The sequence below is a fragment of the Protopterus annectens genome, chromosome 2.part1 (assembly GCF_019279795.1).
Source record: "Protopterus annectens isolate FY-2018-M chromosome 2.part1, PAN1.0, whole genome shotgun sequence".
Classification (NCBI taxonomy): Eukaryota; Metazoa; Chordata; order Ceratodontiformes; family Protopteridae; genus Protopterus; species Protopterus annectens.
This window is the reverse complement of record NC_056729.1, coordinates 1,347,755,426-1,347,769,352: the sequence shown is the minus strand read 5'-3', so window position 1 is coordinate 1,347,769,352 and position 13,927 is coordinate 1,347,755,426. Positions and strand designations below refer to the sequence as shown.

The 13,927-nt window shown below is 39.9% G+C and overlaps 1 protein-coding gene across 1 annotated transcript in view; it reads right to left on the bottom strand.

Annotated features, from left to right (window-relative positions):
- The window catches only part of ABLIM2 (actin binding LIM protein family member 2), a 2,642,076-nt gene that overhangs the window by 561,444 nt on the left and 2,066,705 nt on the right, over positions 1–13,927 (bottom strand). The window contains exon 17 of the mRNA XM_044062807.1: positions 12,676–12,811. Within this exon, the coding sequence (XP_043918742.1) occupies positions 12,676–12,811 (136 nt within the window). The remainder of the gene's footprint in view (positions 1–12,675; positions 12,812–13,927) is intronic.

Sequence of the window (13,927 nt, the reverse complement as noted above, 5' to 3'; positions counted from 1 at the left end):
ACCTGTGATATCCCCATCATATCGCCAGTTGGTCTCTTAAAGGTACCTGTTGCTAGTATTCTTAGGCCAACACATACCTTGGTTTCCACTGGGATGGGTTCCCCATCTGTTGGTTCTGTGTGTGAGGCGTGGCCGGCACAGCTCAACAATCTGCTGCAGGAGCTCACTGTCCACTCTATAGCTCTACTATCTCCAGCTCATGTAACCCATGGTAGGTGACCCTAGGCCTGTATACTCTTCTCCTTCTCCTCACTCTGGGTTGTCTGTCAGCATCTGCATTATCACCACCCTCGGCAATTCGCCTATGTCTGATTATAACAGCTATGGCAGCCCCTAGCATTTCTGCTCTGAGTTCAGCTTTTTTCAGGTTTCAACTCTGATAGCTTAGTTTCTGGCAGTATCTCTTGTGAGAAACAGCCTGCACTGCTCTTTGTTGTGTTTTAAGTGCTGGGTTGGGCTTCTAGTCTGCCTGTGTAATTGCCTGCTTCTAATTGTTTCCACCAATTAACTTTAGTAGTATCTTCTGGCAGTTTCCCTGTATTTTGGTTGTTTCCTATTTCCTCTCTGTTTCCTGAGTGGGAGCAGTGTGCACACCGGCTTAAACACGCTCACAGTAACTTAAACGCGTGCACACATCCTTACACGGTGTTAGCTAGGCTGATTCATGCTAAAACGCGCGCACACTGCCTTACACACGTGCGCCACGCAAACCGTTGTAAACAGTTTGCAACACGCTCCCACATGTAGAACCTGCCTCACACGCGCGCACACGCGCGCATGCACGTATATCAAGAAACTTAGTGTGTAGGGATGGCGTATGCCCTCAATTTCTTGACATTCCCAGTGTTCTGTTGGGACACACCTCCCTCCCTGATGTCTGTCTGTCATCTCTTACCTTACATTGCCCTCCAATCTGGTACATTTCTTTCTATCCTTCCCCCCCATGATGTCACCTACCTCTTACTCTGTTCCTCCCCCTTCTCTAACTCTTACACGACTCAGAAAGTGCTCATTACTTATGTGGCAGTGTGATTCAGTATTGTAAGCCTCATTTACATAGGATTGCCTAGTAATGCTTAGTTACATATCTTACACAGAGCTTCCCCCCATTGAGGACCACTACACGGAGGCCATATTGTTTTGCTCTGCAAGTCCCTCCATTGACATTTCATGTAATATATAAATCCCACAATTGTGGGCTTATAAGCTTCGGTTTTCAGTTTTAGGTAGCGCACCCGTTTGCTGGTGTGCTACAGTTAAACACATAAATCCGTGAAAAAAAAAGTTATATAACTTTTTTTTGCAACACTTTTTCATGCCAATGGCCACATATTTGGCCATTGGCATGCTTAATGTAACAAATGCACCCTTTATTTGGAGCTGACATAGCTCCGTTTTTAATTTTGCAGAAATGTACTCAGTTGTCAGCTGAGTACATTTCTGCAGCTAACACGTCCGTTACACGGACTGGTTTGGGCTTCGTGGATCGCTCACATACTTCATTTGCATATCTTGGAGCTGCAAATGAGGTATTGAGCATTTCCACGCCCACTCCGTGTAAGAGACGTGTTAGCTGTCTCTTACACGGAGATTTGGGCTGTTGCTGAATCAGGAGGCTTACACGGAGGCTTACACGGAGGCTTACACTACTCTTAAACTCCGTGTAAGCCTTCCTGAATCTGGCCCATTGTCCCCACTAAATATAAAAAGCACTTAATTACTATAACACACTCATAAAATATTGCAGACAGTAAACATATAAAAATATAAAAATCATGTAGAGAATATACACTTTTAAAGATTATTTTAATGTTAAACTACAGGTGACCCCAGGGGAGTTTCTGTGTTAGATTTTTATTTTCAAAACAATTCTCTGTTTTCTAGTCATCCACTACATGCTCCCCCCCCCCAAAGATCAATGGTTACTTTCTCTAAGATATGAAAAAAAAAGTTATGATGAGAATACTGGTAAATGTGCTTTGATGATGCATTACTTAGATTTTGCCTTTTAATGTCATAAGTATGTTCATATATTCTTTAAAGTTTCTTTCTGTTTTACGAATATAAAATGTGGTCCAGTCCAAGCTAACTTCGAAAGAAAAATAGCCAAGGATTCGAAAGATAACCACAAAGCCTTCTTTAGCTATGTCAAGAATCTAAGTGGCAACTCGCAGATATGCTCTGAGCTAGTGCAAAATAGCACAAAATATACTGAACCCACTGATATTGCCAACATCCTGGCAGACAGATTCAGTGCAAACTTCACCCCCCTCTCACCCCCAAAAGGGCCCACAACAATACCGGAAAACTGTAGTGTAATGGAAATCACAGACGCACAGGTGAAAACAGCCCTTTCAAAAGCCAAAAGCACAGCGTCAATGGGGCCAGATGGTGTCCCAGGCTGTGTCTTGCACAAACTACAGAATGAACTAACCCCCTACCTAAACACACTGTTCAACCTCAGCCTCTCCACAGGCTACATGCCCATAGAATGGCGCACAGCAACGGTTATTCTAATCCACAAAGGAGGGGCCACAATTGATCCTGGTAGCTATCGCCCCATAAGCCTGACTAGCCTGTTCTGCAAGGCTATGGAGCGCATCATCATGGAACTCATTAACAAAGACATTGGGAACCTCCAAACACTTGACCCAACCCAGTTCGGCTTTGTTAAGGGCATGCCTACTAAACCTGGTTGACTTCTTCGAGACAGTCACCAAGGCTATAGATGAGGGTAAGGTAGTTCACACAGCCTACCTTGACCTTGCCAAGGCTTTTGACACCATTCCCCACTCAGGAATTATAGAAAAACTCACCAGCCTGAACATAAATCCCTACGTCACGAGATGGGTTGCCAACTGGCTTACAGACAGAACTCACACGGTAAGCATAGCAGGCTCCAGGTCCGACTCTAAACCAGTCACAAGTGGTGTCCCACAAGGCTCGGTCCTGGTACCCCTACTGTGCATCCTATACTTCTCAGAAGTACAGGCAAACTCAGGAGGACTATGGCTAACCAAGTTTGCCAATGACTGCAAACTGGGAGCCATAATTGACTCTCTGGCTGACACAGACATTCTCCAAAAGGGCCTTACTGAGATGGATACCTGGTATCAAAGTCATGGTCTCAAGCCAAATGCCAAAAAAATGCATAGTCATCCCGTTTGGGAAAAACAAGACACCCATGAATTACCACATAGGTGGCAGCCCCCTTAATACAGAAGAGGTAACAAGAGATTTGGGGACCCAGGTAGATAGTAATCTCTCCTTTGACAATCATATTGCCAAAGTAGTTAGGAAATCCTTCTATGTAGCCCATCTAATTACTAAAGGGTTCACATCTAGAAATAAAGAGGTTATAGTGCCCCTCTACTCGTCACTCATCAGACCCATGATAGAGTACAATGCTCCATTTGGGATGTACCTCACAAGACACTTCCAACAGCTGGAAAGACCACAAAAGTACCTCACCAAGAGGATTACTGGCCTCAAACATATGTCCTATGCAGGCCGACTGAAAAAACTCCGGCTGTACTCAGTGGCATATCACTTACTCAGAGGCGATCTCTGCCTGACTTACAAAGCCATGTCCAACTCAAAATTAATGGACATGCTCCACCTAAAGAAATCCAAGTCATTGTGAGCCACTCGCTCTAGTGAGATAAATCTCGCCACAACAATAAATAGAACATGCTGGAGGGATTCCTGTCACAGAGACTCCCCATGCTTTGGAACAAAATTCCTAACTACATTAGGCAGAGCCCCTCACTAACACTCTTCAAGAGAAACCTTGACGAGTGGATGGGTAACAGAAAATACACCCCTGGGATCACTTCATTGGTTCTTCTTGACAGAGGCTCAGTTAATTAATCAATGGGGCGGCGAAAGCAGACACACTCTGGCTAGGCTTATAAATGCCCTCGGGTAGATAGCCTAGTACCTACCTATGAACCTATGAACCTATGCATGCAGCAAGATAAACTACCCTTTTGGTTTCACAGTTAAAGTAACCAGTTATATAAAAGGGCCATTCCATAAATGACTATCTTGCAACCTTTTTAATAGAGGCACAATGATTACATCTACCACATTTATAAGTCCCTCTACTTTCCCTTGTGGCACTTGAATTAACCTTACATCCTTCTATTGGGTATTTGAAGTTTCTTCCCATTTTGAATACAAAGCTGTGTGTTTTTCAACTACCCTAGGGTTGAGGTTACTAAACTAGAAAATGTTCCGATGTCTCCTAATCACCACCATAATGGAATAACTGTCCATTGAATAAGTCAAGCTCATAGCATTTCGATGCCCCTCATTAACTACCAACTTCCTCTTACAAACATTTTCATAAAAGTTATTCTCTGCCCTACCCATCACCAGGCTATATATACCCTCCTCCTTTTATGAGCCACATTATTCTTAGCTCAGGCACTGGAAGAGATGAGCAAAACAGGGTGAGTGTTAGTTTCTTATGACAGCTCTGCTGCCATGGTGCAGGATGGTGCTCCTAGTCAGATGACTGCCACCCACGTATGTGAAGGCCTACACTAACTAAATGGTCACAGGACCAAATCCAGTGATGGGCAGCTCTCAAGGGGCATGTGTGCGTTTGTGGGAGCATGAACAGATCAAAGAAGATACACTACGATTCTATGTGGTGAGGTAGGTGCCCACATCAACATCAGAGGTAGTGGTTAGGGCCATACCTAGACATTTTCCTATAGCTGTCTATATGATGGCCATGCCACATGTTGTTCTTGTTTGGTGACGGGAATGAATGGCTTTGAAAAATGTATATACCATGATGTACTCTAATAACTTATTAAAGAAATCAAACATCCTGGCTATTTCAACTCAAACCCCTCCCCCGATAACTCAGCACTTGAAACTATAGTACAGTTCAACTCTTATTTTATAGATAGTATAGCATCTCTAACCAATAATTCCTTGACACCTAATCCCAACCATGCCCAACAGCCACATATCACCACATCCACTTTCATCTTCAAACCTATGGGCACATCCTATATAAAACTACTCTTAAACAAACTTAGACCATGCTCTTCTTCAGCTGATGACCTTCCAAGTGAGTACCTAAATATAGTAGCCAACAGCATTGCCTATCCTGTCTAAATCCTTATAAATAGGTCAATCCAGGAATGTCATGCTCTCTCTCTCTCTCTCTCTCTTTGGAAAAGTCACACATTATCGTTCTGCACAAAGAAGAAAATCCAACAAACATTAATAACTTTAGACCTATAATAATCTTATCTCCCTTCACCAAAATCCTTGAAAATTGTATTCAAAAACAGCTGCTAGACTGTCTCCTGCAGAAAGAACTCTTATCCCCTACAAAAATGGCTTCCAAGTACTAGCACTACCCTTCTAGAATACAGTTGTGTAAAATCTTATCATAACAGCAGATGTCCTTCTTTTCACTGTTGAAGTATTCTTTACATTAGGCATCCCCTGCCAAGGGTGTCCCAACATCCGGCCATTATACCAAACGCTTTAGGTTGCTTTAAGGCAGGGGCGGCCCATGCTATTGGACTGCCGGACTGCAGCCCCCTCAACTGAAAACAATAAATAAAAAAGGAAAAAAAAAGAAAAAAAAAGTTTTAAAAAATTTGCGGACTTCGCGCATGCGCAGTAGTCCAGACTACTGCGACTCTTATGCGCATGCTCCAGGCAGTCCGGCAGTCCTGATAGGGAATCATGAAGAGAGGTCTGTGCAGTTCTAAACTGCATAGACTCGTTGGGAAAACGCGTCGAGGCCGGACTGCAACACCAGCAGTCTGGAATCTCTCGTCGGTCGGGAAGATCTTGGGGTTTTGGATCTCGCGGGCAGTGAGTGTTTGGATGTATTGCGTGGGAATCGGATGTATGGAGAACGGACAGGTAAGTGTGTCAGATTAATCATGTACTTTTGAATTTATTGTGTGTGCTTGTGCTTGAACGTTTGAATTTATTGTGTGTGCTTGAAGCATTGAATTAAATGGTGTGTGTTTGAACGTTTGAATTTATTGTGTGTGCTTGAAGCATTGAATTTAATGGTGTGTGTTTGAATATATGGTTAGGGGAAGGAAGGGGTGTGTGTGTGTGTGTATGTGTGTGTTTTTTTCTTATATCTGTAAATAGAGGCTTGAAAAAAGACATGTCAAGACTCGGACTGCTGAGCTGTTAACAGATTTCTTAGCATAGGGTAAATAGTAAAACTTGGTTGCTAACTTGCTTCCTTGTGCATATACACGGTGTGCAGAGTGAACACAGGACTGTGATTGTCTGGAGTGGATAATTTATGTTCAAAGTCCTCCTTTTATGTACAGGAATGATCGTTTAGCGTTTTGATGCGATCGCTATACATATCGATCTTGTGGGTGACTAGCTCTTGCAATTTGTTTGTTTTGTGCAGCTCCACACAATATTTTTCAAGTGATTATACATCATGCACTCCCTAAAATAGCAGCATATTGATTCTGTAGCTCTGTTCAATTTTTTTTTAATTGCGTGGATTCTCTGGGACTGCATAACCTTATCTTTTTTTTAAGGTTTTAAGCTCCATCTCTCTTCCCACTGAGCCCACATGTGACAAGCCCTCTCATATTTCAAATATAATACTCCATCGCTCTGTTACTGGATGGAAGCAGCTCAGAAATCACTCTTTGATGTATCAATCTCATATTGACTGATGTTACTCACTAGATGAAAGGGCGAAGTTTAAAACAGATCACTTGTGAACGCTCTTGCTTTAAAAGTTTCAGTGTGGGAAGGCAATAAACACATTCTGGAATACTTTGAGTATCAATGAGACCAGGGTAATTGAGGTATTGCCTCTTTTCCTGAACCCCGACAGGTGAGAAGATGGCAGACCACTTAGAAAAAGGTTTACTTTTTAAGCAATAATGGTTTGAGATCCCACCCATTAGTGCAGAATAATGATACTGAAATATGTGCTAAAGGAGATAAACTGCCAGGCTAGTACAACTTAACAGTGCTGGGCCACATGTCTGGCTCCCCTTCAACTCACAGCCACATGCTGACATTTCCAGTGCATGTTAATAATTTTGCACAACTAATAGAGAGGCAGCACAGTGGTGATCACATTTCATCAGTTTACAGTATTATATTTTAATTCATTGTTCCTCAACCAGCCACAAATGTCAGTTTACTAAGACCGCTGGCATTCTCAGCACAGAAAGACTGTACAAGTTCAAGTTTATTTATGTGCTTATCTACCAAGCACCATTATAAGCATTACTTAAAAACACTCAGACACGGATCACAGCAAATGATAAAATAAACCATAAAAATAAAAATGTTGAAGTTTACAACAGCATGACAAACCACCTATTTAATTATTTATGAAGATTTTGTTTGGAGTGCTCTTTCTAAAAGTAGATTAAGGGAAGACACTCACAAGAGTGCCCATCTTCTGAATACTATCCAAAATCTACTCCTTTTATTTTGAAAGGGTGAAGAGCAGCTTGGTTTTAGCCATTTGTCTTCAATACCTAGCATGGAGTCGCAGCAACACATCAGTTATACAAACCAGTATTACTCAGCAGACATCCACTGTTTAGGAAAGCAATTCTGAGAGTGAAGTGACAGTAATGGTTAACTCAGAAGTTATTGGATATGTTGTCTCCATGTCAAGGAAGAATAAAATTCTGACTATGTTGTAGACTATTTAAGTTCAATTACCAGCTCAGGTACCCGTGGGAGCTGGCTGAGTAAGACTGGCATGAATGTCCACTGCTGGTTTGCCTATCCTGGGGAGTAGGGAGGTAACTCAGGACTGCCACTTTGGTGACACCCAGCAGGAACATGAGGTGCCTCACCCATGGAGTATGAGCCTAAGCAGACAGTGAGACCATGAGGCACCTGCCAAATCTTCCTTTGGAAAGTCACATTTGTGGAGCTTAGCAAGTCACCAAGGAGGAATGCGGGTCCTTTGTATAAGGAGAGGGTAGGTTGTCCTACAGGAACATCAGTGTGGGCCACTCCCTATTACCTGACTCTCAGAATCAGGGGAAAGGATGGCCTAAGCAGAAGGTTGTTGGTTCTACTCCCACAAGGGGTGAATGCTGCCGTACTGAAAAAAGTTAAGATACTAAATATGAGCCTGTTATCAGTTTGCCATCCATTTCCTATTGCAATATTACTAGCTTATCATTTTTAATGTAATATAGGCAATTTATTCCTCAGGGGCATCAGACGCTTTATTTTTCGATGAAATCATGATATATAAAGGTGTTTGCTAGCAGCAACCTCTAAATTAGTTACAGATTTATTTAATGTGGAATTATTTAGATGACTTTTTTACTTCAGAGATTGTGCATATTTACTGATAATGGTGGACTGCAGAATTGTGCATATTTACTGATAATGGTGGACTGTAGAATTGTGCATATTTACTGATAATGGTGGACTGTAGAAGTTTGAGTAGAATTATGATGGAAATGTTCTGAACTGGGCAGTTTTGTCATTATTGGTGCATGCATTTTATTTCATTGTTTACTGGAAAAATGTTCAAAACAATAGGAAGGTGTATCAAAGAGCACATGTATGTTTCATATGCAAGGGGACTATGATTTGAAAACAGCCCAGAATTAATCTTTATCTGCCACTGGTAAAATGTATTTTCTTTGAATGTGGGTTTCAATGCTGTTTCAATGAATGTGAGTTTCAAGGGCAGAGAAGTTTTAATGCTAGCAGATGTCTTAGTGTTTGTGCTGTAAAATGCAAAATAAAACTTTCAAATGAAGTCCAAATCATCATAGAAGTAAATCAGTATGCACATTAGTGTTTATGGTAAATGGAGTTAAATAGCCAAGTAATGGATCATTGGAATGGCTGCAGGGGGAGGCTCCATGATTTTGTGAGGGGGAAGGGCGACAAACTTAGACAGCCCCAGCTGAACTATACCTCCCAACTGTCCAGATTTTCAAAGAATAAATAGATTTTTGCTTCTTATTTTTGGTTTGTTCCTCATAAAATGTGTGGTTTTCTTTTCTGACAAAATCATTTAGAAATTAAGTCACTAAATAATGACACACTGAGTTTCAGACTTAATAACCTTCAGAAAAATGCATGCTAAAGTAAGACCTGTTGTTCTATCAACTGCCTCAGTTTATACAAGATACATTTTTAGTACTGTTTATCTGTTCCCCCAATATATTTGGCCTTGTCCAGATTTATTGCATTAACAGGTTGAGAGGTACATGCAAATAAATTGCTTTATAGAATTAGGCATAGCCAAACCTCTCAAATGTCCCTGATTTTGGCTCAAAATGTTGCTCTTCCCCCTAATACTCCCTCCGCAAAATAGCAATTTTGGAAGAAAACATGGAGGGTTTACAATTAAGAAATAACTGAAATAATCAGTTATAGATTACTTTTTATTTCAGAAATGCATGTAGATTCTTTTATTTTGTCAGCTACTCAAGTTAACAGTACTAATATTAAAGTGTCCCTTCTTTGACAGGTTCCCAGCTGTATTGTGTGGCTATTTTATATTTTTACATCACATTTTTGGTTCATTTTTCATGGTTTTTTTTTTTGACAAATTAGTGACATCATTAAAGACTGAAGTTAGAAAATAATGACAGACATTTGAGTTTCAGATTTCATACCCTTCAGAAAATTCATACTAATGCAAGACCTATTCTATTATCTTTCTAAGTTTATAAGAGCAATATTTTAAAAATTGTCCTTATTTTTGGGCCTTTGTCTCACTTCTTTGTATGGCTTTGTCCAGATTTCTTGCTCTGAGGTTGAGAGTTATGACAAATGTGTCAGGGCCATCACAGACAGCCAGAGACATTTCAAATTTTGACATACTTGTTGCACCCCACTCCCCCATGTAGTGACTCTGGATGTGTCGAAGCAAGGCAAGGAGTAGTTATGCAGTGTAAATGTGCAGAGTATCCCCCCCCCCCCATCCAAGGGAGACACAAGTACTAGAGTGCCTTTTCATCTGTCCTTGATTTTTGCAGAGTGGTCTGGTTTCTGTCATATTTTTTGTACTGTTGATTTATGCTTCTTACTCAAAGTGCATGTTGCTCTGTGTTTAAGTAGCAATGCTTTAATGACCATCATCAGGTAAGCTTGGCTGAGATCGTAAGATGCAAGTAAGCTTTAATAAGCATACTGTTAAAGAATTGCCAACATTGAAAGCCTTTCTGTTGTTGCCATGTAGAGAATACGTAACTAGATAATGTATAAGCCTCGGGTATTGAAATGCTTATGATAGTATTTGTAATAAAGGATAGGATTACATTATTTTAAGAAGCTCATTACACTGGGAGACTTCCAGTCATCTCTGCAGGCTTTACCCGTAAACTAAACAGAATGCCAATTGTGCAGTCCATAACCTGTACAGTAATCCTTTTAAGCAATGTATCTTGAGCTTATTTCTTGTTTACTTTTCATTTTTTACTTTGATCATGTTTTCCCCATGAAACAAGTAGATAGTTCTCAGGCAGCAGGTCTTTTTTTGGATAAGAAACATTTTTACAAGTGGGGGCATCAGAGATTTCTACTTTCAGCATGTTACTTGGTACTTTAATAAAGATGAATATAAATTATAATTAGAACTGCAGTGCAAGAAGTGGTTTGAGTTGAGTGCTGCTTGTTTTTCTTATACTTGATTTTGACTGGCATTCCATTAATGTTTTTAAAAAGTAATTTATTTTTTCATGCCTCACAACCTTTTTGTTTCCATCTAGATATTAAGCTGTCATGCAGCCAATGCATTGAAATATTTTTATTCTTCTGCACTTCATTTTGTCTTGATTGGACTCTCATAATGACGGTTGGCACCCAGGGCAGTGTATTTAGTTAGTTTTTGTGGTTTTGAGAATAGCTCCTCCCCTTTCTGGTTGACCACACCCCTTCCCATTGACCCCACCCATTCAGCTGTCTCCTGCAGCCCCCCTTTGATTTGAAGTCACCAGCCGCCACTGCTTTAAGGTACGCAGTATGTCACATGTATGCTCTTGCGTAGCAGAGGGCATAAAGGTGACCATCCTCAGAACTGAGAACCCCAGTAGGAATGCAAATCCAAGGAAAAGAGAAGTAATCAGTACATCCAGAAGAGAAATGGACCAGGGAGCAGAGGGAGGAAGTGAATACTGCAACAGTAAAGAGAAGGACATCTACTGTTATGATAAGATTTTACACAACTGTTCCAAGTCCTTCGATTTCACTGTTGCAGCATTCTTTAAATTAGTGAGAGTGCCCAGGAAGAAACTAGAGAGGAGGAAGGACCAGCAGAGCCCTCTAGGAACCATGAAGAATGGCCCTAGCAAAATCGGCTCTAGCTCTGGAGATTCCATCTAGCTTGCAGTGCTTGATAAATGTATGCACAGAAGCCCAGGTAGCTGCCTCAAGAATAGAGTTAGTATCCAAACCCTTGAAAAAAGCACCATAAGAAGCCCCAGCCCCAGCAGAATGAGCCTTAACAGAATAAGGGAGGCACTTACCATCATTCAGGGGGGAAAAAAAAAGACATTTTATGTTCTTTGCCTCACAAAGAACAGTAATAAAACAAGAAGTGGCCAGTTGAGGTAACTGGTAACAGTACCTAAATAACAAGGATGTTTTATTTTTCATGAATTTAATTGCTACTTAGAAATATTGAGTCTCTTCACAGAACCTTATGTATGTACCCTCAGACCATTTACAGATAAGCACCCTGGTTGTATTTATATTCAATAAAGATAGTGGTTTTCTGAATTAGTTATATTTCACTTCATTACAACTGATCAAACCAACTGACTGAAACTTATTTGACAGAATATGATTGACTGAAAAGTATAAAGTCTTACAAAACCAATGGCAACGTGTTTTTTTGTTTGTATAGAAGCAGTGATTCATTATACACGTTGCTGCTTTTCTCTACTGTTGTGAGACAGTGGAGTTAGTATAGTTAAATAAGGGGAGTGGGATGCAGGGAGTTTGACCTCTTTAAAATTTAATATATGCTTACTTTAATGAAGTTTTCTATGAAATGTATTTGTGTGTCAGCAATGATTCACTGTGTGTATTCTTTTCTCTTTTCTCCACTGTTATGTAGCAGGTGCAAGGAGGGATTACTCCTGTTAAAAAAGCTATTAAGGTTTGTTTAGTTTAATGAAGTTTTTCATTTAAATATGATTCAAGGAAATGAGTTTTCAATCATTTGAGATTTACTGACGTGAGATTCAGTCAAAAGGAATACACTCCCAGTAAGTGATCTCTACAACAGCAACACATTTACTGATAAATAAAGCATATGGAATTCAGTGGGGAATTACTGTATTTCACCTTCTTTAATGACTCAAATGTCCTTATTTTGTGGATCACAAACTTCATCTGCAACTCTAATGGAGGATAAGGTATGCCAATGACAAATACTCATTTTACTTCCATCAGGCTTCTGCGGTAGCAAGGAAAATGCCTTAGATATTATTTTGGAATTAATGAGAGTGCTGCAAGTGTAACAGTACTACAAAATGTACCAAGATCATTTTTCTAATCAGAAAAAATTTCTTTCATACTAAGCTCAAATTATAACTGGAATGTGGTAATGAAGAGTCGTACACTGAGCAATTGATATCCCTATTTTGTGCACAAGAAGAAAGAAGATTATAATAGTTAACAGTGCTTTAGAAGCAATATCTCATTGATACTTACTTGAACAGAATGTATCCCCCTGAAGTTTTGATAAACATTCTTTGTCAGCCTCTACACTCTGAGACGATGACTTGGGATCCAGCTCCATTACTCGTGCATCCATCTCCCCTTTTAGGATTAACCAGCTTGTTCTTAGCTAAGTTTAAATTGAAGGATATTATTAAAGCATGAACACACAGCAAAGAGCCATCAAGAAAATACTTCATAATTATGCACTACTCACTGCACAAATTACAAAAAAAAACTTACTTTTAAACAGAACTAATGAAACCAAAGAAAATGCCTACATTTTCAGCAATTGTAATAAACTCAGTACAGTTCATCAGAGTCTAAAAGTATTCAAATAATTTATCTGTTAGTATTGTGTTAATGCAGTAAGCTACTACTGAGCCACAAAAACATAAAAATAAAGTTTACTGTTCCCCAGCTCCCCAAGGAATCTGCGAAAAAAGTGAAGTTTTGGCTAATAAAAAAGACAACAAAACAGTGCACTGCTATGCTAATTACTTAAAACACTGTATAAACAAGAACTTCAACAAGTTGCACATGAATCAACAGATTTTTTTCTGGAATTGATCTACAAAAATACAAGCTATTATATAAACATAAACATATACTGATTCTTAGCATTTGCCATTTAGCCAAATTCAACATAGAAACTCTTGAATTCAGCTTTAAAGTAAACAATATTGACGCTTATGGGGGCCTTCAATAGAAGATTTTGTACTCCACACTACCATGCCTTACTCCGGTTTTTGAAAAATGCTGAGAGTTTAGATGTGCACAAGACATAATAGAGATACATTTGTAGGACAGTCCATTACAGACTGCAATAAAACATATGTTCAGCAACTTAAGGCACTTAAATGCTGTAAATTATTTCTCAATATTATTTTTAACTTGAGGATAGTACAGTTGTGTAAAATCTTACTATAATGGTAGATATCTTTCTCTTCACTGTCGCAGTATTTATTACATTTTTTACATTAGGGATCCCCTGCCAAGGGTGGCCTGAAGTCCGGCCAGTATACCAAAGCCTTTTGGTACTCAGTACATCACATGTATGCTCCTTGTGTAGTGTAGGGCATAAAGGTGACATCCAGATGTACCACAGGAACACTAGTCCAAGAAAAAGAAAAGGTAATCAGTACATCCAGAAGATAATGAACCAGGGGGCGGAGGGAGGCAACAATGAGGAAATGACATCTGCTGTTATGGAAAGATTTTACACTACTGTTCTATGTCCTTCCAT